At 34.8% G+C, this 27679-nt stretch overlaps 1 protein-coding gene across 3 annotated transcripts in view; it reads left to right on the top strand.

The window, feature by feature from the left end:
* DPP10 (dipeptidyl peptidase like 10) overlaps window positions 1-27679 on the top strand; it is a 701607-nt gene that overhangs the window by 597936 nt on the left and 75992 nt on the right. For all 3 annotated transcript variants that reach the window (XM_077956499.1, XM_015109936.3, NM_001265998.1), the window contains 4 exon segments: window positions 3515-3669; window positions 10234-10331; window positions 17182-17305; window positions 26500-26538. In XM_077956499.1, the coding sequence (XP_077812625.1) occupies window positions 3580-3669; window positions 10234-10331; window positions 17182-17305; window positions 26500-26538 (351 nt within the window). In that variant the 5' untranslated portion in view covers window positions 3515-3579.

Genomic DNA, 27679 nt, shown 5'->3' with positions numbered 1-27679 from the left:
TAAAAGATAACACTACTGCTTCTACCCCTTAGAGCCTAGATGTGTACCTCATGGCTATACAGGTGGGACACACTGCGTGTTAAAGGATGACATCCTGGCTTCAAGGTTATTGCTAAACAAATAGTGCCAAAACTGAGGTAGAGCAGACTATTTTATTCTTCTATCAGCCCAGGTACATATAGGTAGTGAGGAACATGATGAAATTAGTAAATACCACCACTGAGCCCATGGTGCTTTTTTGCCACAAAATATTTCCTTTTTTGAGATAATGTAATGTAGATTATTATGGTAACAGATAAATGTTTCTGTAAAGAGTAGTGCTGAACAGATCCGTTGGCAGCAAAAGCAAATCCACACCCAGAATATATGTGTATCTCTGTAATGACAAAATGCTACACTGTCTTGATGGAAGGGTTTTCATATAACTCATGTGCCTTCCTCATTATATTATCTCAAAAAAGGAAATATTTTGTGGCAGAAAATTCACGTGTCATCAGCTCTTCCCCTGAGAAGTGATACTATGTCAGAATCTCAGTGGTGGCCACCACCACTGGCAGGTAATAGTGGGAGCCGGAGGCTGATGGACATGTACTTTGCAGTCATCTTCTCCTGAATTTTTCCCCTTTCTAGTAAGTCGATTCACTTGTTTTTCCTAAACCTCCTTGTCACTAGTTTTCTAATTTTACTTTTTACCACATCCCTGATGGGTGGACCCTTATTAGTTATTGTGCCTGAGTCAGGACGTTTCCATGCCCGAAACTAAGTCTCCTTCCACGAAAAGTGGACACCTAAGTATTCCCTTCAAAATCTTACCAACTGGGAAGATTTCTGTTTATTATTGTCTTTCAGTGCCACTCCTGAGTCAGATTCTAATACAGAGCCTACCCAATTCCAGCTTGTTGTTGTACATCATGCAGACCTGCCATAAACCAGGACTGCGTTTATTTCTCCCTTGCCAACTCATGTTAGAAAACATGCCTTGTGGCACAGATGTGAGATGAGGAGAGGGGATGAAGCAGAGAACGCAATACAATGGGCAGTCACATTTGTTTTCTGGCTCAATTTCACTTCTGTTTTTTAGTGGAATGGTGTGTGTGTGTTCTAGTCTATGGTCAGTGGATCAGATAACATTTCATGATGGGCAGTTTTGGTTGCATACTCACTTGGTATCCTATGGTGAGGATAAATGTTTCTGCTGGAGCCCTGGAAAGAGCTGCTCTTGAAATAGATAATATTTTTCAATACAAGCGACAATGGTCTTTTTTCAAATCTTGTAGTGCCTGTCCCATGATTGTCATATGGAGCATCCCAGAGGCTCCACACAGCATCTCTATTTGCCATGGGCACTGACATTGCCATCGGATCTGCTGGAGTCACAAAGTTCTGGACATAGAGAAGGTTGCAACATGGCCTAGATCAGTTGCAGGGCCCCCTGGTACACGGATTCTACTCAGAACGAGCAGCTTTACAGCTTGTCTGGGATACAGAACAGAGAACATATGTCAATGCAGCTTATGTTGTTTTCAAAGTCCAAAGAATTCAATTCCTGTTTACTTTTGCATAAGTACAATCAACAATTTTTCTCTCACTTTAGAAGAGATAGCCCAGTGTATCCCAAACTACTAGATTTCTAGAAACATCCCCAGTGTTGCACACTTTTAAATTTTAAATAAATTTGTCTCCCATTCTCTACCTCTATGCAGAGGAGGTCTTGTTCCCTAGGATAGAGGTTGCCTCTGTCAGGAAGAAGATTTGTCAGAATTTTGATGTTCAGTGTCTTCAGCCATAAAATTAACCACATACAGCAGCACTCAACCATAATGTGTTGTTTATAAGATTGTCCCAGATATCGTAACTATACTGTATACTTTTGTCCAAACATTCTTATCCTGTGTGTTGGGGTCCCAATCCATCTTTATGAATATCTTTGGCTTACTTTAAAAGAACAAATGGAGTTGAGCCTCTAATATGTATTGCAGCCCTGCAACCGTTCCTATGTTATCTTGGACTGTAGCCATAGTTTTCCTGCAACGACAGAAGAGACGGGCTTTTCCAAAGATACCATCATGACCTTTTGTTCTCCATGGGCATTCCTAATTTCACAATCATGGTTTCAAGTTCTCTTTTTTCCTGTGTACTATCTCTGGGGTGTCAGAAGAACCATGGAAACTTATTTCCTAATCTTTACAATCACCATTGTTGTAGCAAGTAAGTGCTAGAACACTTACTTGCTAAAACTAGAGATGCTGTGTGAAGCCTTTGCCACTCTCCATATGACAATCATAGGACAGGCATTACAAGATTTGAAAAAAGACCATTGTCACTTGTATTGAAAAACATTATCTATTTCAACAAGCACTTGCCCTCCCAATGCCATTCCCCTCTACCTGTATTTTATTCCATGTCACCACCACTGATGATTGATTACTCACAATTCCATCTCTTGCTATGGATTATCTGTGCTCCAATTCCCACCTGAGAAAGTGATAAATTCCATTTATACATATAGATAGAGAGATGACAAACGTAGTCTCAAAATCTAATTTTGAGGGCCTCTTCTGAGTCTGCTGCTGGTATTAACTTCTGTATCTGTCAGAGTCCCAAGTGTTGGCACATTCAACAAGATACTTTAAAGATAATTTATTTACAAAGCGAACATTTTATTATCTTTTTATTTACAAGGAGAGCATTTGCTAAGGTGAAGGGGTAGGAAAACCACAAAGGAAAGTGATGTAAACTAAGCTAGTAGCAGCCAAATTGTTACCACTCCTATGACCATGAAGATAAGCCATTACCAGACACAGAAGGAGAAATTTGTGTAGAAGTGGCTGCAGTGACACAAGTGGTGACATCATTTAAAGTTGACAGCCAGCCTGAGGTAACATTGTAGGACAGAGCCAAAAGAATAAATAACCTGACTTTACTCTCCTCTTTCTAATCTCCTGCTAAAGGGAAGCCAGAGGACATGGGGGCCCTTTTGATGTCATTCATATAGGTTAGCTCTCTGGACCAGAAAGTGGGAATCAAAAAAGTGGATAGTGGATCTTGAATTAAATGAAAGATACCTAGTATACTTCTTATTCCGTTTTCCTAGAGCTTAAAATAGTTTGATCCATCTAGTGGGCCCTCAATTTGGTTGATGATGATAGAATGCAAATATGATTGCATGCAAATATGAATGATTCATGACATGGATATGGTTTTAGGCCACATCTCACTCTTCAATCACTGTTCTCATTCTGATTACTCCAGTAGTGCTTTCATCTGTTCTGTCTACATTACTGAAAATCCATGAAATCCTGACTTCATTGCTTAATTGTTTCCTTCCTCTACAGTTGCTATTCCTGGAATTAAAAGGGTAACTCAGAATCGGAGAATTCTCAGAGAAGTTAATAAAATTCAATACACAGTCTAGAAAATGTAGGTGTATAATGGAGATTTCAAGGACAGATGTTTGTGGGTCACTGAGCCCACATCTCTACAGTTGGTCTCAAATAACACTCATTTATTCTAGAGGAACTCCTGCATTCTCACATCGCCCACTGGTGGTCACCAGATGGAGAAAGACTTGCCTTCCTGATGATAAATGACTCCTTGGTACCCACCATGGTTATCCCTCGGTTTACTGGAGCATTGTATCCCAAAGGAAAGCAGTATCCGTATCCTAAGGTAAGTAACGTGAAAGTGCTATTTTGTTCCTTCTCTCTCTGCACTAGTGACTTGACAGATGGTATTCTTGGTTCTTGAACAAGTTGTCTTTGGAGGAAAACAGAAGTTTTCCATACTTGTCAGACTCGTCACTTTCGAGCTCCCAATAGTCTATACACAGTGAAAGAGGTAGACATTATTTGAAAGTGTAAGGACTTTCACTTTGGCTGCATTTCTTTCCTGTTGATGCTTTCTTTTATTTGTTCACACCTCACAGTTGAAAGTGGGGAGAAAAGTGATTGGGGGTGTACTGATGCCACGGCAATGTTTTCTCCAAGGCATACCCCATAATAGTTGTTACAAGGAAGGGGAAAGTGCCATGGTCAAATATACTGGAATATCTTTAAAAAAAAAAATCTAGCCTCTTTCAGATGATTTGTTAGAGCACTTAATGTACTATATGTTAATGTATATTATAAATCTTCTATAAAAAATAGACTACACATAAAGAATCTCCAGTATGAAATAGATTAAGCATAAAGAATCTCAATAAAGAAAAGACCAAGCATGAAAAATCACCCATAAAGAATAGACTAAGCATAAAGCATTTATTAGTATTAGTATTAATATCAGCATTACCTTGGCAAAGCATACTCTAGAACACACTATGTAAAATGCTGGTTGGAGTCATAACCCTGGGTAGATAAGATAGATAGAATTTTTTATCAGATGAAACAAATATGGCAATATGTTCCAGACAACAAAAGTATTTTCAAGTGTTGGGCAAGGCCTCTATAAGAGGGTTGTAAAAACATCTGGATTGTACTGTTTTTTCCTCTGTATGCCATCTTTAATTACTTGAGATCTCTTTTAAACCTGTATTTTTCCCAATGTTTATATAACGAAGAAGAAAGCTCATGAGGAAGGCTCCCAATACATTAATCGTGTAAAGATGTCTTACAGGAAACTTGTAAAATTTCACTTCTCATTTTAGCTCCTAGTTAAGAGAGGATGTTGATCTCATTTAGAAGTCATTTTTACGCCATTTCTTTAGTGAGTTGTACTTTGTTTTTTCAAGCACAATAGGTTTTCTACCTTTTAATTCATGCACTACATTAGTTGGACAAACTACAGGGCAGACTCCCATCACCCTCATTACTCTAGCCCTGTCAGGGTGGGGGTGAGGTAATTCACACTTTCCTTCTGTTCACACCATCCACCACATTCATTTTATCCAAGGGCAAAAAAAGGAGGCTTGAATATGGAGGATCAGAAATAAGATGAGCATTTTCCTCAGTGAGATTTTACTGCCATTCTTTCTCATCCATCTTCCTTCCACAGGTTGTAGTATTAAATGCGAGATTATGAAGAATATGAATCCATGATTTTAAAATGTTATTTTTAGGGTCTTCTCTGGACATAGATTAGAAGGCAGATATGCTCAGTGCTTTTTAGGATAACATAACGATTTAACTTCACAAAAAAATAATACTCACTAAGAGATTTTTATTATACTCAAAGAAAAGAACTTCTGCTTTCTCCAGTTATTGATTTAGCTTTTTTTTTTTTTTTTTTTTTTTTTTTTTTTTTTGGCATGACAGTTTGGGCCTATACAGCATATCAGCACTATTTTTTTCCCCCAGAGAAAACCTGAAAAGTTGCCCCAAATGTATTAATTCTCACATTTTTGATTTATGATAATAAATGTTCACCTGGCAATTTAAATGCAAAATGGTGAACCAGTGACATACTGTGAAACACACATTCAACTGTTCAGTGCACGGCACAAAGGAATAAAATAATATCCAGCTCCTCAGTGCACTGCACAAAAGGAACACAGTCACATCTGACTGCTCGATGCACTGCACAGAGAAAATTCAGTCAGTTCTGTGGAAGGGACAACTGTTTGCAACTGATTTCCCAAAAGAAATGGGATTTTTTTTTTTTATTCACATAGAAAAAACATATGCATTAGCTGTATGCTCAAATTGCCTTTTTAGTTCTAAACTCATGGTGCTTGAACTTGGCCATACCTAGGCCTCATAATTTTGACTAGATTGAGACAAACACATGAGCCAATGGAAGCATTTGAGGAAGTTAAATGATGTCAGCAATAATTCAGAAGATACTGGATATGAACCTAGATACTTTATTATTTGATAATTTCTTCTAATAAATTAATATTGGTTAATAGTAAAGATAGGCATAACATAATAATGTTTGTTTATTAATTGTAGAAATCACATACGCTAGTGATAAACTTTATGTTTTCAGGGAGACTTTCCACTTGTTTGTTTTTTTCTCATTTGGTCTTTATCACAATTGTCTCTATTTCACAAATGAGCAAATAGATTCTAAAAGACTTAGTGCTTTTATACAAGTCACAGTTGTTTTAAGAACAAAGAAAAAACTCAAATCTATTGATTTCATCCCTCTCTATAAAACTACCACAGGTCAACAGTTTGATTTCTAAAAACACAGCTGGAATCCAAACATCTCCTTGTCAAGTTAACACATATATATGGAGCTCTATTTGCTCCATTTACTCCTAATGACTTAGCTACATATGGGTACCATTCTTAGCCTCACACCTGACATTTTATATATATGCAAATCATATATATAACTATATATGATAACCACTGTTAATATTCATTACCTGTCATTTTATATACATGCAAATAATATATATAACTGTATATGATAACTACCATTAATATTTATTAGAAATAAGAAAGCATTTCTAGTTCTCAGGTGATTTTTAGTAGGAAGACCTGCCCCCCTACCCAGGTACTTAAGACAATAGGACTGTAAGAAAATAATCTGTTTTGGTTCTTGTTCTTAAAACAAATTTTAGTATCATTTTGGGTATGTTACTTCAATTTTCAGAATTTTTATTATCTACTCTGGTTTCAAAAATTTTTTTGTTAGTTTTTGCTGTAACAAATGTATTGTTTCAATTCACTCTTATGCAATAAAAACTTTCAAAAAATACTACTTTGAAAATTGAAACAACACAGAGTTTATACTAAATTGTGCTTTAAATTAAACTAGATTAAAAGGAGTATAGCAAATACTTAATGTGGTCAGATTTACTAATGAAATACAGTAAACACATATATTTGTATTTTACTTAATTCAGCATCATTCAGAACTCATAACATACCCTATCATTAGCAATTCAGCACAAAAGAGATGCACGGTTCTATCCCAGTAACCTCAGGTTAATCTTTTTAATTAAAACATTATCTTGTTTAATGACAATTTAGTTGTCAGTAAAATAAGGTTAATTGTTATTGAGGCTTGTGTTTCAGAATAATAGAGGGAAGAAATTTGTGGATTTGCAGTCTTCGTGGCAAATGTAACTGTAAAAAGCAAATAGATGAAAACCCTCTAATCTGCAAACTCTTGAAATGATTCAAATATTAAAATGTACAAATGAACTTGTGATGTGTGCTTAATTTCAAAACTCCATGGAAAGATACAAATCTGAGATTATAGAATGCTGGACTCTTGAATTTTGGAGGCAGCCTAACGCTTAGTTGAGTGTTCACATTTTGTCTGAGAACTGGCCACATATGTGCACAACTTCTACTTTGTGATAAGCTTATAGTGCTGCTGACGTAAAGAAAACTGCCTTAAAGATGATAACTGATATGTCTTTAACAAAGTGTGCCATAAAACTGCATCATTGGTAAGAATTCACAGAAAGATCTAATTTAATTTAATTTCCCATTTGCTTTAATCAGTGTATCGAATGATAAAAAATAGAAGCACAGCTTTTCACTAACTAGAAGATTTAGTATCTTAACAATAATTATCATTTTAATTCAGTACCATATCCTATTTTAGGCACTTTATATAAATCTTTTTATTAGTCTATAAGACATTCTTATCTACAGACAGGAAAGCTTCAACTCAAAATTTCTGATTTGTGACATTCTCAAAGAACAGTTTGTCTCACTTTGGACGAAATGAGACGAATAAAATGATACTTGAGAATCTTTAGCATGTGCTCATAGCCATGCCAACTAAATAAAAGCGTCAACACTTGGACTCAGGTTTCACTGACTTACATATTAAGCTAAGCCCATTCTCAAAATGTGGTCCTTGATATCATAGGGTATCAGCTTCATGCTGGAGGTGGACTGGCTTCAGCAATCAGTATCTTAACAAGCCCCTCAGGAGCTCTGAATGATCGTGATGCTGGCTAACTTGTGACCACCACTGAACTGTTACATAGACAGATAGATAAATAGATAAGGATACAGATAAAGATAAGTATTTTATTAAAATTTGCACACTGATTATCTGGCAATTTTGTTAAAACAAATTTATAGGCCCACACTGAGAGATTCTAGTTCCATGTCTGAATATAGGTTTCAGGTGGGGTCCATGAATGCATTGCTAAGCTTCCAGGAGATGCTGATTGATGCTACAGTCCAAGAACAGCACTTTGAATGGCACTGCTATACTGTGTCAGGCTCTGAAGTGTAACATACCTGATCCAGCTAGATAAATGGTAGGCTAAAAATTAAATAGATAAGGCCATTATTTTCAGGGAGAAACATGACAACTAATTTAAAACAAGAATGATGTGAAAGGGAGCTCCTAAGAGTCACAGAAGGCTAAACTGCCCAAAAAATGTGCCCAGGCACTGTCGGGCTTGGGAACAATGAAAAGACTTGCAAATTCTGATACCAGAGCCTTTGGTGGGTGGCAGGCTCATAGCTTACCTTCCAGGAGGCCCTTTACTCTATAACCAGTTTCATAGTCTCTCTTAATAGTTACCTCATTTCCGTAGTGGAAATCTTTCCTGACTTTCTTCTTTGGCTCAAAACTTCTGACCTGTGAATGATGCACTTCCACAGATGTGCTAGTCTCCTTTGATATCCTAACAAAACAACAGTTATTGAAGAACTCTTGCTGGCTATTGTTGGAATATATTACATTGATTCTGGTCCTGATTTTGTCAATGCAAATTCCTTAAACATGGATCTTCGACATGTTTAAATCTGTTTTATCATTCCCTTTAGGTTTTTAGCAGATTTTTAAATTCAATTCACATTTAATTTCCTTTTTCTTTTCTATATATTTCTTTTTTTTTTTTTTTTTTTTTTTTGAGAGGGAGCCTCGCTCAGTCTCCCAGGCTGGAGTGCAGTGGCCAGATCTCAGCTCACTGCAAGCTCCGCCTCCCGGGTTTACGCCATTCTCCTGCCTCAGCCTCCTGAGTAGCTGGGACTACAGGCGCCCGCCACCTCGCCCGGCTACTTTTTTGTATTTTTTAATAGAGACGGGGTTTCACCGTGTTAGCCAGGATGGTCTCGATCTCCCGACCTCGTGATCCGCCCATCTCGGCCTCCCAAAGTTCTGGGATTATAGGCTTGAGCCACCGCGCCCGGCTCTTTTCTATATATTTCGTGTAGACTTCTTTAAGCATCAGCCACATCAGAAAGATAATGGCATATTGTTTAGAAACATATTGAGCCACAAGTAATCAAGCAAGTTGGTACATCATTGATGGGATTATTCATTCATTCATTCAACCTGCTTGAGATATGTCGATGAAAGTTCTCATTCCTGCCCCTTACTCACAGTGTATTTGGCAAAACTTTGAAGGTCATTGTGTTGGAATGAACAGAAAGCACAATATTTGCATTGTAGTTAAGAACATCCTGGGTTTAAATATGAACTTTCTCAGTTTTAGGTATTTGACCTTGCACAGTTTGCTTAGATTCTCCATTGTGACCAAGAAAATGTTTATATTTTACGACTGTAGTAGGGACATTTAATTTAATAATTTGTGCAATGCCTTTAGCGTCTGCTATGTGCCAGAAACATAGCAACTACTATGCCTGCTAGTTATTATTTATTTAATAAAGTGTTGATTCACTAAACTCAAATTACATTATCCTTGTTATCCTTTCCTTTCTGCTCCTCATGCCAGGTACTCAGTGAGGGCAGTCTGCCCATGGCCCACCTTCCAAGGGTTGTCAATTATGCAAATGAGTCACCCCATGTAGTCATTAGTAATGTTTAAAAGAAAAGCCCGAGAGATTAATGTGATAGCCTACATTAGGCTTTTGGAATTTTAAGCATGGGGCACCTGGTTTGGGTAGGCTTCCTTCTTTCTTTCCTTTCTTTTTATCTTCATTTCTCCTTTTTTTTTTTTTTTTTTTTTTTTTGATTAGTCAAACCTTCTTCCCATCGCAGTGCATATCCTTTAGTGTGAGTAGCTATTTGATCTACTAGGTTTTTTTGTTGTTGTTTTGTTTTTGTTTTTGTACAGCCAGCCCTTCTGGTGCCATTTTAGGGAAAGAACACAGTAGCACTGCCTAATGAGTGAAGTCATCACAATTTCCTATCACCTTTAATTGTCTGACAAAAATGCTTGAGAAGCAGCAATCTTCAAAAACAATTCAAAGCAATCCTGTTGTCGAATTTAAAATCATTTCTACTTCAGAGAAATTAAACTTTTTTTCTCTTCTAACACAAAACAGTAAAGGAATCAAAAATCCTCTTCTTTTTTGCTCAATATATTCTAATGCTTAATATACTTGCAATACAACTTTCATTTTCTCAAAGGCAGGTCAAGTGAACCCAACAATAAAATTATATGTTGTAAACCTGTATGGACCAACTCACACTTTGGAACTCATGCCACCTGACAGCTTTAAATCAAGGTATGCAATTTCAATTTCACTTTTATGGGGAAATAGATATTTTCACTCCAATTATCATTTTGCTGCAATTTAGAGAGAGATGTGATCAGCTCAACAAATCCACTTGAAAATAGAGCTGAAGTTGCCTACATTAGTGAGGAATGAAGTCATTCTTGGTGTCTGGCTGTTCCCAAGAAGCATTTAGCTCCAAGGTGATTATCAGCACCACACAATGACTGAAGAGCCTGATACTGAGAATTAGGCCTTTTGCTGGAGATGTGACAGAGATGGGAACAAAGGATCATTTTCCACTGTATTTTCTTCAAGAACATACTTGCTCCACATGCTTTTTTGAAGGTGTTCGTTAAAAGTGTATAATCTCTCTGGAATTTGTGAGTTTTTCCAACTTTCTCCCCAGAGTTTTCCAAAGATTTTCAAGCTTTCTTCTCCAGACAGAGATATTTAATATTTTTTTTCAAAATATCCTATGTATGAAGTATTTATATTTAAGAAACTTGATCAGGGAGAAAATAAACACACTTTATTGGGTCGGAGCCATAATTTTAATATTAGCAAAATGTTCAGTAGTGAACAACTAATTAAACAATCATGTGTATTTTGAAATCCAGCATGGTTTCAGACTTCAAAAGTGATTCTTTCAAATACTAGAGTCCTTTGGAAATTTTTACAACCCTAGAGATGGGATAGGCAGCTGATTTAGAAAAATGTTTTCACATTATATTGAATGATGTGGGGCTAAGTTCAAAGTCTATTTGATGATATCGATAATCAGTTAGGGTGATTAGTTCCAACAGAAATTTCATTCAATTATTGTTTCATTGACATTATTTAGAAAAAATTTCATCCCAGTTGGTCATTTTCACAGAGTGCACTGATGTATGTGGAAATTTTACCTACTTGAACAGGTAATAAAGGTTTATGGAATGCTTACTCCAGAAGACCTTCATTAACTACCTAATACAAATGTCTCCTTCTACTGATGGAAAAGATAAATCCCAATGAGAGTAAATGATTGAGATAGAGGCTCAGGACTGATTGATAAGAAAAGTAGAAAATGAAGTAAGGCCTCTTTCATCAAGTTGCAGAGCATTTCATCCACGTTGGATGGAAGACCTTAAAGATAGGCCTGAATTGACATATAATGTAATAAAGCTGACCAAATCAAATAGTAACATTTATTTCTGAGCTTGATCTAGCAGCCTTGAATGGTTACCTTACAAATGAAGCAATGATAGATACTATTGACATTTTATCTGGTCCTTAACTCTCATCTTTTTCTCTGGTTTGTTTAATGCTACAGAATAACAAGAAAGGGAAATAGACTAGGAGTGTTTGAGTCACCATTTCATTTGCCTCATTGGATAAATCACTATACTTCTCTCAGGGCTGAATCCCCTTAGCTGGGACTACAGGTGTGTGCCACCACTCCTGGCTAATGTTTTGAATTTTTAGTAGAGATCGGGTTTCAACGTGTTAGCCAGGATGGTCTCGATCTCTTGAACTCGTGATGCGCCCGCCTCGGCCTCCCAAAATGCTGGGATTAGAGGCGTGAGCCACCGTGACTGGCCCTGCTTGTCTTGAAATAATAATTTCTAATTTTTTTCCTTTCAAAAAAATTTTTGCAATGGGAATCAATTTTACAATATCCATGTTTCTTAAAAGGAGCTCTTGATTCCTGACCTTTTTTTTTTTTTTACCTGTTTGTATAAATATAAATATATATAAATTAAATTATTAATAACATACTTTCTTCATGTACTATTAAGTTCATCAAATGTCCTCTCTTCTCTTTGATGTTTGTGTTGTGTTTGTAGCATAGCTACCTGTATAATTTGAAATACTGCCTAAACTCTCAATAGCAGAATACTTAAATAATTAATTCTTTTTATAATAATTTGCATGTTTATGGTTTTTTTTGTATGTTACTTAAGCATCTGGTATATTTTTATAATCTTTAGGTTATCTATGAGTTGGCAGTCAGTAAGTGAATCATATTCTGTTTCTCGGTACTGTTACAAACTCTCATTTTTTCCTTTTCAGTACTTTTTTTCCCACCACCTAAACTGCAAATACAATCATCTCTTAGCTTTCATCTCTTAATAAAATCACCACAATGACTACAATAATAATATAAGGAGGAATAATAGTAAGATCAATATAGAAAGTTTTTTTCATGATTTGCACTACCTTATAAACTGGATTCTCTGACCTCCACACTGGAGAACAACATTTTTTGTTGTTTGAATTGAAGATCTTAGGTTCTTTTTTTGGTCTGTTTGATTGTTTATTTGGATGATTGGTTTACTTATTTATAATAACTAGTGTTTATTCCTGTAATAGAAAAAGTTCCCCAAGCTAGTATCATTATCATTGTCCCTTCAACCCAATACTTATACTCATCAAAGACTGTAAAATATATTTTAATTAATTTATATGATTTAAAAAGAAATTAAAAGGTTAAGATAATCTATAGTAATGCATAATTTCTTCCCCTAATTATTTTCCTCATATTCTCTTCAATTGTTTTATTTATTTGTTTATTTATATCTGATTCAGCTGAAGTCATTTCACCAGTGAGGACTATGAGTGCAACTTTTCTTCAATAGTAATTCAGTTCAGACTCATCTCATCACCATTCAGTTTATCTTTATCTGAATCACAGTCTGTATTGATTCTGAAAAGAATGTAACATGGTAGAAACTAAGATAATGCCCCTTCTTGAATATCCCCAGAACCAGTGGGAGTCAGATGGGTTATCTCATCTTGGAAGGAAGAAACATTTTGCCAAATTGTTGTACTGTTCACTTAGGTATTGCAATCACTCAATACCTTTATTAGAAAATTTAAGTGTGAATTTTAAAATATATATTTACTTTCCAGGGAAATTTTATCTTATGATAATGAAGATATCTTATCTCATGAAGATTTTCCACAGATTGGATAAGTCACATTAATTTGGAGAAGTGATACATAGTCATTTGTGTAGACCTCTCTAGTCTGAAAAGTAAAAGTAATGATTCGTCCTTGGTTTCTTCTTACTCTATGTCTTTAGCGTTATTTTACTTATTAGAAACCTTTCTGTTGTCACCTATCTTTTGTGACCCATTGTTCTCAACCTGCATCACTGATTTAACATGGTCATTCTGCCCCTGTCACTCTGGGCTTGACACTGTCATGCTTTCTCTCCCTATTTCTTTAAGTATATCTAGCCTACATCTCTCAGTCTTCCAAGGAATATCTGTGCCTTCCAAGAAAATCTAATTAATAAATTAACCCATGTTCATGGAAGTGTCCTGAATAACCCTTCTTACAAGTAATGCATAGTTATTAACAGAGGTGTTTGGAGAACACTAGCTATAATTTGGTCATGAATACCATCACAATATACTTATGGGAAGACATCACAGATTATCGAGAAGAGAATGAGCTCAAAGTAACTACATTGCACGAATATTTTGGTGTAAACACAGAGCAATGATTGGACAGGAAGGCCGTGAAAACACGGAGTAACTGCTAACATACCTGTCTGCAGGTGATGCTGGGGCCTCCATTCCACATAACCTTGTGGACAATTAGATCTTCTGTGCCAGACCACCCAGCTGATAGAAAGTCTCTGTTGACTTGAGTGCAATCCCTCTAACTAGCTTGTCTCTGTCTCTGTGGCTCAAGAGGACCAGATCCTCGAGGACTTCCTGGGTAATCCAGAGCCATGGAGACTAGGAACAAGCAGGAAACCCAGTTATAAGAAAGGGACACTTCTGCTGGCCACTGGTCGTGGAACACCAGATCTAATGTGTTCATGAGATGGAGTTCCAGGAGGACAGCTACATCTGCAGCAGGCAGGCCAAGGAGTGTGGCATTTCCAGGTAAGGGTGCTTCCCTACTCCCTCATTCAGAGACAGCCTGAATACTTATGAGTAAGCATGATCAGTCAATATGAATCACAGGGAGATGTACACCTAGGCTCCTGGGGCAAGGAAAGAAAGGATATAGGAAGTGATTTAGTGAATAGATACATCTTTCCTCCCTGCCTATGTGTCAAGCTCCACTTGAGCTTCCATTTTGGCTATCTCCAACACCTTAACATAGAAATTTCAGTGGTTTGAAATGGCCGTTTGTTTGACTTTACAAATGAAAATTTGTGGAAAGCCTTCATTCTTCAGATTGTGTTTACCATGTGCAAGGTCATTCTTGGGTATAAGCAAGGTTTATAATGAGGTATCTCACATCAGATTATGCTTTGCTTATGACCATAAGGCACATTATGTAAAAACAAACACAATAATCACAATATTTAATCAAAAAGAAATATAAGTGTATTGCTGTAAATTAATGATTTTCAACTTAACAATTTACAACTAAGTTAGTGTTCCCTTAAAAATCAGTTATTCTCCACATTTGTACTGGTTGACTTTTTCATTCTTTTCCAAAGATTAAGTTTTGTTTTTTTAAGTCAAAATTTGGCATCTTAGCTAATCAATATATTCTGTCATGCCTGTGAGGTGTTGCAAAGATGTTCTTGTAACATTTCATTTGAGACCAACTTTGAAAAGGAAAGCTCTCAAGATGAATAAATTGTTCTGTTGTTGTTGGTATTTATTTTTAAAATTATTCCTGTTAGTTTGTTACCTCATATTGCACAAAATATAATATTATGGCAGGTAATTGAGACAAATTTCTGATTAGATTAGAAAATCAACTGTATATCAGTTCAATCTAAATTTTTACCAGAAAATATGACCTTCTTGATTTTGCAGTCTTTGGTTAGTTGTTTACAATATTCAAATTAATTTTTTACTTCAAATTTCTACAACATTTATATCAATTGTTCAGCATTTCAGCACTTATTTTCTGATTATTTATAGTACTTACTCTCATTTTTCTATAAGCTAAATTCTCTAGAAAAATCTATTAAAGGTTAATGCTTCATTTTCTACTTTTTAATATTCACATTGCTAAATATAATGGTGTATGCAAAATAATCGGCTTAAACGAAACACAGTGAAAGTGAACAGGACACTATTCTTTGCAGGATCACAAGGCCTATTGATATGGACAAAGATTATACCTAAGCCAGCTGCATATTTGATTCAATGTTGCCTTATTAACTCTTCTTAGGGCACTTCATGTTTTGATTTTACTGAGTTTAAAGGCAGTTTTCAAGCAGAGCTCAGCTAGTTGTGAAAGCTGCCAGATGTCTTGAAGAGATTGTTGAAAAAAATATGGCAGCCTTCCCTGTATGTCAAGTTATGCTTGCCCTTTTACTGACATCTTCACTTTGATAGGCTAACAAGTTTTCTAGAGGAAGCAGTAGCTACTCGGTGATGTTAGATATGTAGCATTCATGTAGTTGGATATCTATCCCAGATACCTCTAAAGACAGGCAATTTGTATCAAGACATTATTTTTCTGTAGCTGATATTTTTTTAAGTCATATAAAACTAGGCTAATTAACTGTGGGTGGTTTTTTGGTTTTTTGTTTGTTTGTTTGTTTGTTTTTGAGACAGAGTCTTGTTCTGTTGCTCAGGCTGTAGGGCAGTGGCACGATCTCGGCTCACTGCAACCTCCGCCTCCTGGGTTCAAGTGATTCTCCTGCTTCAGCCTCCCGAGTAGCTGGGATTACAGGGGTGTGCCACAACACCCGGCTAATTTTTTGTATTTTTAATAGAGACGGGGTTTTACCATGTTAGTCAGCATGGTCTCGACCTGCTGACCTCATGATCCTCCCGCCTCAGCCTCCCAAAGTGCTGGGATTACAGGCATAAGCCACCGTGCCTAGCCAAATCTAGATTAATTAGTTTTAATACAGTGCATTGATGACACTTTCCGTGACACATGGGTGGCTATTTCTTCCGAGATCAGATGATACCCGGCATGTTCACGGTGGTATGGCTATAGACTGGATGGCTATTTCTAAAGTAACTGATCTGTTCTGAAACTGGGCAAGGTTTTAGAAAAGTTTTTTGTAATTTTTATCATAAATGGATGAGTATTGATGATTGCATTTTGTTGCGTGTGAGTTGGAAGCTTTGTGACATATTATATACACGTCCAAATGTATGTATTACAAAGGAAATATAAACTGTTTCCAATTACCAATTACCATGAGAACATAATTGGCCCCATGAATTATATCCTTATTATACCAAGAATTTAATAGACTCTCATGTTCTTTAATTTGATTCATTCCTTGTTTAAAAATGTTTCAAATAAATAAGATAATTAACAATATGGAAAAAAATATTATGTATAAAAATTGGGACTGATCCTTGGTCTACAACTGGCAAAGACCAAAACAAGCCATTCAAACCTTGGTAGCCAAAGTCCCCATGTATAAAGTGAAATAACACAGAGGTTATGTAAAAGATAATTATTAAGCCAGGAATAATCTTTGGCATTTAACTGGAAAAGATTATTCTTGATGATTCACTGATTGTGATTTTAAAGAAAGAAATAACATAACTTTATAAATGTATACTTATTTTGCACATAAAGGCGTACTAATCAATAGAAAATTTTTGTAAATGTCTAGCATGTGATTGTTTTGATTTTTCCAAGAAATACTTTTCTGGAAAATAATTCACTCTCAAATTTTTTCTCAAATTATCTGTATATTTGTATACATATGTATACATCCATGTGAATACATACATATGCATATATTTGTATTTATGTAAATTTTGAAAAGAGTAGATTTCTATTTATCTATCCATCTATACTTAAATTAATATTAAGCAACATCCTTAGAGTAGTTCAGTTATTCTTATGTATAAAATGGCAAATGTATATTGTTGGTACTATATCAATGCCCTGGCTCTAAACATAAGTTTTAATTTTGTTTCCAAACTAGAGAATACTATATCACTATGGTTAAATGGGTAAGCAATACCAAGACTGTGGTAAGATGGTTAAACCGACCTCAGAATATCTCCATCCTCACGGTCTGTGAGACCACTACTGGTGCTTGTAATAAAGTGAGTATAATTTACTTTTCTTTTATGCCTAAAATGAAGTAGCTTATGCGACTTTACAAAGGGGAATCAGAAAATGCTTTGTACAAAAATTTCAGTGTTTAACTTTTAAAACTAGTAGGAAAAGAATTATTCTATTGAGAATATATACTTTAATTTATAAAGCTTCCAAACTTTGAAGTGAACAATATTGATGATAAGCAGAAGAGAACAAACTGAGCTTTTAAAAACCAAATTAATTTTTATACAGCATGAAGTATAATCCAAGCCACGTTAGCTTCTTTCTCAGATATGGAATTTTTCTCCATATTTTGTCTTTGATTATCTTGAGAATATAAGAAGTTTCTTTCCTATCTTCTTTAAACATATTCCTTTTAATTTTTTCTGCAGTTCGGATAGATCTAATAAAATAACAGTGTTTCTGTCCCAAAATTAAGTAAAACAAGTAAAAATATTGGTTCATGAACCACTCTGTTTTGAAATCATGTTACATTTCCATTCCTAATATCAGTTTTTATAAACTCTGTAGTAAATTCAGTGTGTCATTTTTAAGATTCCTGGTAGAGAAAATATTGCAATAAGTTTAAATGGTTATGTGTATGGTATTTGGGTAAAGGATTTTTAGATTAACTGAATTTTCAAACTTCTGTTCTGGAAAAGATGTAGTAAAGGTTACTTGACTAGCTTTTCTGTTGTAAACAACTGTAAAATTGTACAAAATATGCAAAACAGCTGTTTTCAGATATGGGACATTAGGAGGATCATGACCATAAATGCTGAAATCAAGTAAATGCACAAAATCAACCTTGCTATGACTTTCTATTCACAACACTTTTGAGACCAAACGGCAAGGAGATGGAGCCCAAGCAGAGCAAAAAGATCTTTATGATCTAAGTAGATAGGGAGAATCAGAGTTTGAGGCTTTTTTGGTGACTAGCATTTACAGGACAGGGACCAGAGAAGTTGGAGCTATATAGAAAAGGACTCCAGCAATCTATGAAGAGTACCCCTTAAGTATTAGGCTCAATGCTTAGCTGTGCATACATATATGCTTCCATGTTGTCTTAAGGAAAACAACCACTAAAAATTTTTGAAGCAAATGAAGAATCTGCAAGTTGCAAAGTACTTAGGGACGTTAGAGTTCTGAACAACAATAGTGAAGAGATCTCCCTGAAAACCCCGGGTATTCAACTGAGAACCCAGAAAGAAAGAGCATTAGAAGTAGGGCTATTCTAGACACCTTCTAATCACCTTTCAATTATACTGTAAGGTATCAAGTTCATCTGTCTGTAAATTAACTGTCTACTAGGACAAAGTTTACATTTTTAAAGGGAAAATTACAATTAATAAAGACTATCAACAATGTAGCATTTATAATGTCAATCATATGATCAATACTATATATGTAGAAAAGTGAAAAATATAACCTACTCCCCTTCCTCAAAAATATCCAGTAAAAGCTGACCTACAAAGGATAGTAATATTGGAATTAGCAGACACATAATGTTTTAAAAGTTATTAGAAATGATAAATGTTTGAAGTGATGGATATCTTAAATACACTGATTTGATTATTGCATCTTGTATACACGTATCAAAATATCACATGTACTCCAAAATATGTATGATTATTATGTATTAATAAAAAATTAAAAATTAAGGTATAAGTAAAGTACTATGAAGAGAAGAAATCTCACGTGTGCAGTTAAATGAGTTTTGGCAAATGGATATATCCCATAATTCACATCATATCATGATGTAAAACACCCCTATTATCCCAGAAAGCTTCTTTGTCCTCTTTTCCAATTAATATCAGTTCCCAGAGGCAACTAATATTCTTATGTCTATTATAAATTGGTTTTGCAACTTACAAAAGAGAATAGCTCCAATAAATAAACAGATGAGAAATTTTAGTAGAGAAATACAAACTTTAAAATGAAAATAAAATTTCAGGAACTGAAAAATACGATATTTGAAATGAAAACATTGAATAGACAATTCAGAAATAAATACGTATGTTTATAGTGAACTGATTTCCAACAAATGCATCAGAACACGTATCAGGGAAAGGACAGCCTCTTTAGTAAATATTGCTGGGAAACTGGATGTCAATGTGCGGAAGAATGAAACTAGATTTGTATCTCTCACCATATACAAAATTCAACTCAAAATAAAAACTAAACCATAATTTCCAAAACTATAAAACTACGAGAAGAAAACAGAGAAAATGCTTATGGACATTGGTCTAGGCAAAGATTTTATGGCTAAGACTTCAAAAGCACAGACAACAAAAAGAAATGTAAATTGGTACAGCTATTATGGAAAACAGTATGGAGGTTTCTCAAAAAACTAAAAATATAATTAACATATGTTAGTAGCAATTCTACTACTGGGCATTTATCAGAAACAAAGGAAATTAGTATATCAAATACATACCTACATCTGATGTTTACTGCAGCTGTGCTCATAATAGGATGTAGAATCAACCTAAATGTTCATCAATAAATGAATATCGTTTTTAAAAATTATATATGTATGCTTTTTTAAAAAGTGTGTGTGTGTGTATATATATAGTATACGTACATAAAACATTCCGTTGTACATATACAATGGAATACTATTCAGCCATAAAAAAGCATGAAATTCTGTCATTCATGGCAACATGGATAAGTCTGGAGGACATTAACTGAGATAAGCGAGTCAACACAAAGATAAATATTACATGTTCTTACGTCTATCTGGGAGCTAAAAGAAATTGAGCTTATAGAAGTAGAGGGTAGAATTGTGTTTATTAGAGTCTGAAAAGCTTGGGCGGAAAGGATAGAGAGTAGTTAGTTAACAGATACAACATTATAACCATATAAGAGGATTAAGTTCTAGTGTTCTGAAGCACTGAAGGTTGAATGTGGTTAATAATGATTTAGTATATATTTTCAAATAGCTAGAAAAGAGAACGTTGAATATTTAGAACACATAAAAAATGATAAATGTTTGAGGTAATGGATATATTAGTTATCCTGACTTTGTCATTACACATATTTTACATGTATCAAAATAGCACTCTGTATTTATAAACATATACAATAATTACATGTCAACTAAAAATAAAGGAAAATACATCACCAAAGTGAATGTATGAAAACGAAGAATACTTGAATAATTTTACATCAATTAAGATAAAAAATAAAGAATGAATTAAAGATAAATTTATTTAGTAAATTAAATAAATTTAATTCATAATTAGAAACCTTGCCACAAAGAAAACTCTAGAAGCGGGTGGATTCATTGATGGATTCTATCAATTATTAAGGAATAAATCCTATGATTCCTTGTCTTCGTTTGTTTTGTGCTGCCATCACAACCTACCACAGGCTGGGTAGTTTATAATGAACAGAAATGTATTGACTTGCAGTTTTGGAGGCTGGGAAATTCAAGATCGAGAGGTTGGCATCTGGTGAGGGACTTCTTGCTGCATCATCCCATGACAGAAGGGCAAAGAGAGGGTGAGAGAGAGAGAAACAAAAGGAGGCTGAACTTGTCCTTTTATAAGGAGCCCACTCCTGTGATAACAAACCTACTCCCATAATAAAGGCATTAATCCATTAATGATGGCAGAACCCTCATGGCCTAAATACCCCTTAGGATTCTACCTCTTAATACTGTTACAATCACACAATCACAATTACATTTTAACATGATTCGGGAGTGGGGAGCAAATATTCAGACACTATAACATTCTTACTAAGGAGTATATGATAGCATCCCTATACTGCTTAGAAAGTAAAGAGGAAAGATAACATTTCAACTAATATTATAAGAGTAGAATAATACTGATACCACAACTAGACAAGAAAAATACAAGAGACGACATTTTAGACTGATGTCTCTCATTAACACATGTAGTAGTCTGTTTTCATGCTGCTAATAAAGACATCCCGAGACTGCACAATTTCAAAAAAAAATAATAATAATAAGGTTTATTGGACTTACAGTTCTGCATGTCTGGGGAGGCCTCACAGTCATGGCAGAAGGCAAAGAGGAACAAGCCACATCTTACGTGGATGGCAGGAGGCAAAGACAGAGCTTGTGCAGGGAAACGCTCACTGCAAAATCATCAGATCTCGTGAGACTCATTCACTATCACGTGAACAGCAAAGGAAAGACTCGTCCCCATAATTCAATCACCTCCCACCAGGTTTCTCCCACAACACATGAGAATTGTGAAAGTTACAATTTAAGATGTGATTTGGGTGGGACAGAGTCAAATCATATCAACACAAATATGAGAAAATCCTTAAACATATCAATACTCAATTCCAGCAATATAAATAGAGGATAGTGCATTATGATCAAATGAAGTTAATCCCAGGAATTTAAGGTTGGTTTAATATTGAAAACCAATCAATATAATTTATTATATTAAGAAAAAAGAATTAAATATCTTGGTAGATGAAGAAAAAGCAATTGATAATATTCAAAACCAGTTCATGATAACTTTCAACATAAATGAATAAGAAGAGACATCCCCAATCCGTTAAAAGATACTCATAAAGTACCCCCTTACTGAATGTGCAAACACTAACCTTATTCATGTTAAGATTAGCAGTGAAGTAAGTGTATCCATTCTCAATACTGTGATGCAAACTTTTCCAGAGGCCCCACTTAGCAAGGAATCAGGATAGTGTTAGGAAAGGAAGAAGTAAATCTGTATTTATAGATAACAAAATTGTGTACATTAAAAAAAAAAAAGCCTACAAAAAACCCTAGAATACAAAATCACAATGTGTAAGGAAGCAAATGGGGTAAAATATAAACAAGTGGCAGGTAAGTCCAGAGGGTTTCTCAAACCAGTATTCTAACTTTTCTATAAGTTTGTACTTGTTTCAAAATAAAGAATGAAAAAACAACAAAACATAAATTCTATACGTTAGTGACATTAAGTAAAAAAATCAGTTAAAATACCATTAAAACCCTTAAAACTTTAAATACACAATTATAAACTTAGCAAATATTGTGAAATACCCCAATACTGAATACTGCAATGTTGCTAAAAGGCTTTTGAAAGACCTACATAAATGGAAGCTATTCCATGTTCTTAAATAGAAGAGATTAATATTATTAAGATATTAATTCTACCCAAATTTAACCATAATTTTAATATAAAACCAATTAAAGTCCCTTCTGATTTTTTTATCAGAACAGACAAGCTGTTTTTAAAATTAGTATGGAAACAAAAAAATACCTGAACAAGTCAAAGCAATCCTGTAAAAGAATAAAATTGAAAGAGTTAGCCCTACCTGATTTCAAGAATAAATGAAAAGCTGCAAAAACCTGGAGATGCTAGTGGAGGCATAAGGACCACAAATATGTCAACTAAATTGAATGGTTTCCAGAGAATAGACCCACATTTATATGATTGATTGATTTTCTACGCAGGTGCTAAGGCAGTTCGATGGAGAAAAATCGTGCTGAAATAATTGACATCCCTATTGGATTAAAACAAAAATGATATTTGACATCTCATATAATATTCTAAAATCAATTTGAGATAAATCATAGCCCTAAATTTAAGAGCTAATACTGTCAATGTTCTAGGGGAAAATATTAAATAAAACCTTACTCTACTGAATAAGCCAAAAAATCATTAATTATGAAATAATAAATTGGACATCAATAAAATTAGAAACTTCTCATGAAAGACACCATTAAGGAAATGGATCTGCAAACTACAGTCTGGGAGAAAATATTTTGCAAAATGTGTATCAGACAAAAACACATATAAAGAAATTCTATAACTCAATAACAAAAATACAGCCTCATAAAAACATCAAAACATGTGAACAGTTACTTATAAGGAAGAGAATGAACACATGAAAAAGTACTCAACATTTGGCAAGGCATAGTGGCTTATCCTTGTAATTTTAGTAATTTGGGAAGCTGACGGAGAGAATCTTTTGAGGGCAAGAGTTCAAGACCAGCCTGGACAACAAAATGAGATCCCATTACTATGTACAAAATTAAAAAATAAGAAATAAAAGTACACAACTTCATTAGACATTAGCAAAATATAGATTAAAATTGTAACAATATAATACTACACATCATTAGAATGACTACACTAAAATCTCAAAAAACTGACCACATTAACTGTTAAAGAGGACGTGAAGAACAACAATTCTCATTCTTTGCAGGTGGGGATGTAAAATGATACTATTACATTAAAATAATATTTTAGTTCCCAATGAAGTTAAACATATATGTAAATACAATTTTTTGTGTATATATGAATTAGACACACATATATATACACAGACACACACACATATAAAAACATACATTATAGGCCAGGTATGGTGGCTCATGCCTGTAATCCCAGCACTTTGGGAGGCCAAGGCATGCAGATCACCTGAGGTTGGGAGTTCGAGACCAGCCTAACATAGAGAAACCCTGTCCCTACTAAAAATATAAAATTAACCCAGCATATTGGTGCGTGCCTGTAATCCCAGCTACTTGGTAGGCTGAGGCAGCAGAATTGCTTGAACCTGGGAGGTGGAGGTTGCTATGAGCCGAGATCATGCCACTGCACTCCAGTCTGGGCGACAACATTGAAACTCTGTCACAAAAAAAAATACAAAAAACAAACAAACAAAAAAAAACCCATACATTATAATTCCATTATAAAGTATTTGTGCACGAAATGAAAACTTGTGTCCACCAAAGGATTTGTGAAAAATAGCCTGTAGAGAAGCTTTATTTACAATAGCTAAAAAGTGGAGACTATTTAATTGTCCACTAACAGGGAATAGACTTTAACGTAAGGCATAGCTACACAATGGAATTCTACTTGGCAGTAGAGACAAAATACTGATATACTCAACAACATGAGTGAATCTCAGAAACATGTGGTGTGAAAGAAACCTCACACTACAGAGTACATAATATGTATTTGATGCATGATTTCGATTATCTGAATTTCTAACACAGGCATATGCTGTCTCTGGGGAAAAAGATCAGAAGTGATTGCCTTTTGAGAACCCCTGGGGAGGAGCATGAGATAATGTTTTGGGGAGAAATAAAGATCCTATAACTTGATGGGATCAATTTGTCAAATTCATCACATGATATACTTCAAATCTGTGCAATTCACTATAGGTGAAAACTTTAAAACATATTATTTAAATGGTCTATGAAGGAGAGACCTCCAGAGGCCGACTTCTCTTGGAGTAGAATGATCAGCATAGTCGTGGAAATGATATAGTTAAATCAACCATTTGATGCTCTTCTCATTAGGCTTGTATTATTAGAAAATTAGTCTCTTTCTTTTGACTAGATTATAGATTGACTGGGATTTCTCCACGTATTTGTTAAAGTGTTCTGGCTGGTTTCTTATTTGGCTGATTAGTAAGTCATTTAAAAACTGGCCTACAGGCCAGCTGTGGTGACTCATGCCTGTAATCCCCACACTTTGGGAGGCCAACGTGGGCAGATCACCTGAGGCCAGGAGTTTGAGACCAGCCTGGCCAACATGGTGAAACCCTGTCTCTATTAAAACTACAAAAATTCGCCGGGCATGGTGGTGCACACCTGTAATACCAGCTACTCAGGAGGCTGAGGCGGGAGAATTGTTTGAATTTGGGAAGCAGAGGGTGCAGTGAGCCAAGATAGGGCCACTACACTCCAGCCTGGGCAACAAAGAAAGACTTTGTCTTAAAAAAAAAAAAAAAAAAAAAGAAGACACAGGCCAGGCGTGGATAGCTCACACCTGTTATTCCAATACTTTGTGAGGCCAAGTGGGGAGAATGGCTTGAGGCTAAGAGTTCGAGACCTACCTGGGCAACATAATGAGACACCATCTTGATTTTTACATAAAAAATTAAAGTAAAAATTTAAAAATCAGCCTACATATATTGTAGTTAGAGAAAGCCCTTCTAGATAAAGATGTTGTAAATATTTTCATTGCATACAGATAACTGCAAAGATAAATTAAAATGCTTCAATAGAAAACAGATACAGTAATCCTATCATACTATTGATTTGACACCTTATTGATATTGTACTATATTTTATTCTACGTATGGAGTTTAAAAAACTTTGCATTATGTTAATTGAAATAATGAGACAAACAATAACACATGAAGTTTTGGGCTCTCATGGGTTCTACCAAAACTTGATGGTACTAACAAGCAGTGGCATTGGTGTCTATTTTATTTCTGTGCTTTATAGATATCAATAATGGTTATTGCTAGGGTGTAAATGGAGAATAAAGAAATTATTCAGTTAGATTTTTTTGACATCTTCATGTAATGAAGATCTATTGAAAAAAATGCCCTGAAAATAGAAAGTGATCAATTATAATGTAATCATAATATGAATTTAGAAAAAGAAATTAGTATTTTAAAACCTATAAATAATGTATTATTAACAATTTGAGATGGGTACCTCTGCATATAGGAAAATCCGTAATATATTGTTACTTATCTTTCTTAATTCAAATAGTTTTATTATAGAATCATTTCTTTCAGGAAACTACAAGATATTTCATGTCATTACATGTAAACGGTATTTCTAAAGCTTGTTTTTTCTACACATATTTAACTTGAGGCTTAATTAGTCTAATTTTGCTTTTTGTAAGAGCCAAAAGTCTTTGGCTCTGTTTTGAAGGGCCACATAATTTTGTCATTTCAAATGTTTCATATTTTCCTCAAAGACTGAGTTACTACTGATAAGAAAAAAAGAAGGCCATGATTATGAGTGAATTGAATATTGAAAGAATGTCTACTTTTTAATTTTATGCCTGGCTGTTTGCCCAGTTGCTTTGAAGGACTTAATAATTTTGTCTCCCAATGATGCCTAGAGGTGAAAAGAGACAGTGTCTGGTGGTTCAAAACAGTTTGAATGAGGTAATCAAACAGAGCTGGAAAATGATCTTCTATCCCTGGTGAGGTACTGCTGGGAATTCTGAAAGAGTTCACCAAAGAAAAGACTTTATAATTAAATTATCATTTAGTCCCTGTTCTCTACTTACTCATTCAGATTAAATCAATAATGACAATGAAATCTCTCATGGTATTTCACCAGTTGAAGAGAGGTAAAAAAAAAAAAAAAACACCTGATGATAACTGTGTTTTTAAAAAGTTGAATTTATATATGCTCATTTTGGTCTTTAGATGCTTCATGGAGTTACTTGTTTTGTTTCAGAAATATGAGATGACATCAGATACGTGGCTCTCTAAGCAGGTACAGTATAGGTGGTCTGTCACATCTTGGCCATTGTGACCATCCTGTTTACCCATTTCTTATGTGATAACTTTTTGTGAAAAGTATGAGTTTAAGGCTTTGCTAGGTTTGACAGAGTGATCCTTTTTCATTAAAAGGATCACTTATCACTTGGGCTTTATATGGCATCATTTGTGAAAAGGTTACTTCCATTTTTTTATGAGACATAAATTGTAGAATAACTGCCAGGATCACTTTTTAAATTATTTTGGGTAAATACACTTTTGTGTAGATGAAGGAGAAAAACTCAGGACCTAGCCAAACTGGAAATCATTAGCATTGTTCAAATTGTCTGAAAAATTGACCCGACCTTTACATAAATTGATCATGGAGATTATTCAAATAAATACTTCTCTTCTTAGTTGTATTCTAGCTCACAATTCTAGTTTGTGACATAAATGAGGCTGGAATCAAGATGAACATGACAGACTAAAAACCTAATCACTGTTATATGGTCTCATCCTGGAAATTCAGAAGGAAACACAAAGAGCTTATTTAAATATAGCTGAATTCATTTTACTCTTAGCTCCATTACTGAGTTTTTACAAAGGGAAATAATATGTGTGGTATGGTTTGGTTTCGTTTTCTTTTTGTTCTTTAAAGCCCTCTTTTATTTTATATTCTGTCTGTGGTGTTAATGACCACCCACCCATATTTTGAGACCTTCACATTTATCCAGACACTTCAGTGAGTTCTGAAATATCCAAATTTATGCTTGCCATCTCCTCCTAAATCTGTAAAAGTAGCTTCACACTCCCCAGGTCTGAACTGAACTCATTCCTTTTCTAGTCAGTCTTACTTATTTTTATCATAGGAGTCAATGACATAATTATCCATGCGGATCTTAAAACTATTTATCTAATAGTCATCCTTGAATCTTTTCTCATTTTTATCTATATATAATTAATACGTACAGATTTTACTTTCAAACATCTCTCAAGTCAATTTACTTTCCTCTAATTCACAAACACTGTCCAGGTTCAAACTACAGATCCAGCACGTCTCAAACCCTCAGGCACCTGCCAATCTGTTCACACTGCAGGCTGACTGAGTGACCTTTTTAAAATATGTATTTAATTGTTGCTACTAACATTCCCCTCAT

Source organism: Macaca mulatta, chromosome 12 (genome assembly GCF_049350105.2).
Source record: "Macaca mulatta isolate MMU2019108-1 chromosome 12, T2T-MMU8v2.0, whole genome shotgun sequence".
NCBI classification, from domain to species: domain Eukaryota; kingdom Metazoa; phylum Chordata; class Mammalia; order Primates; family Cercopithecidae; genus Macaca; species Macaca mulatta.
This window is presented reverse-complemented; position numbering and strand designations above follow the sequence as displayed.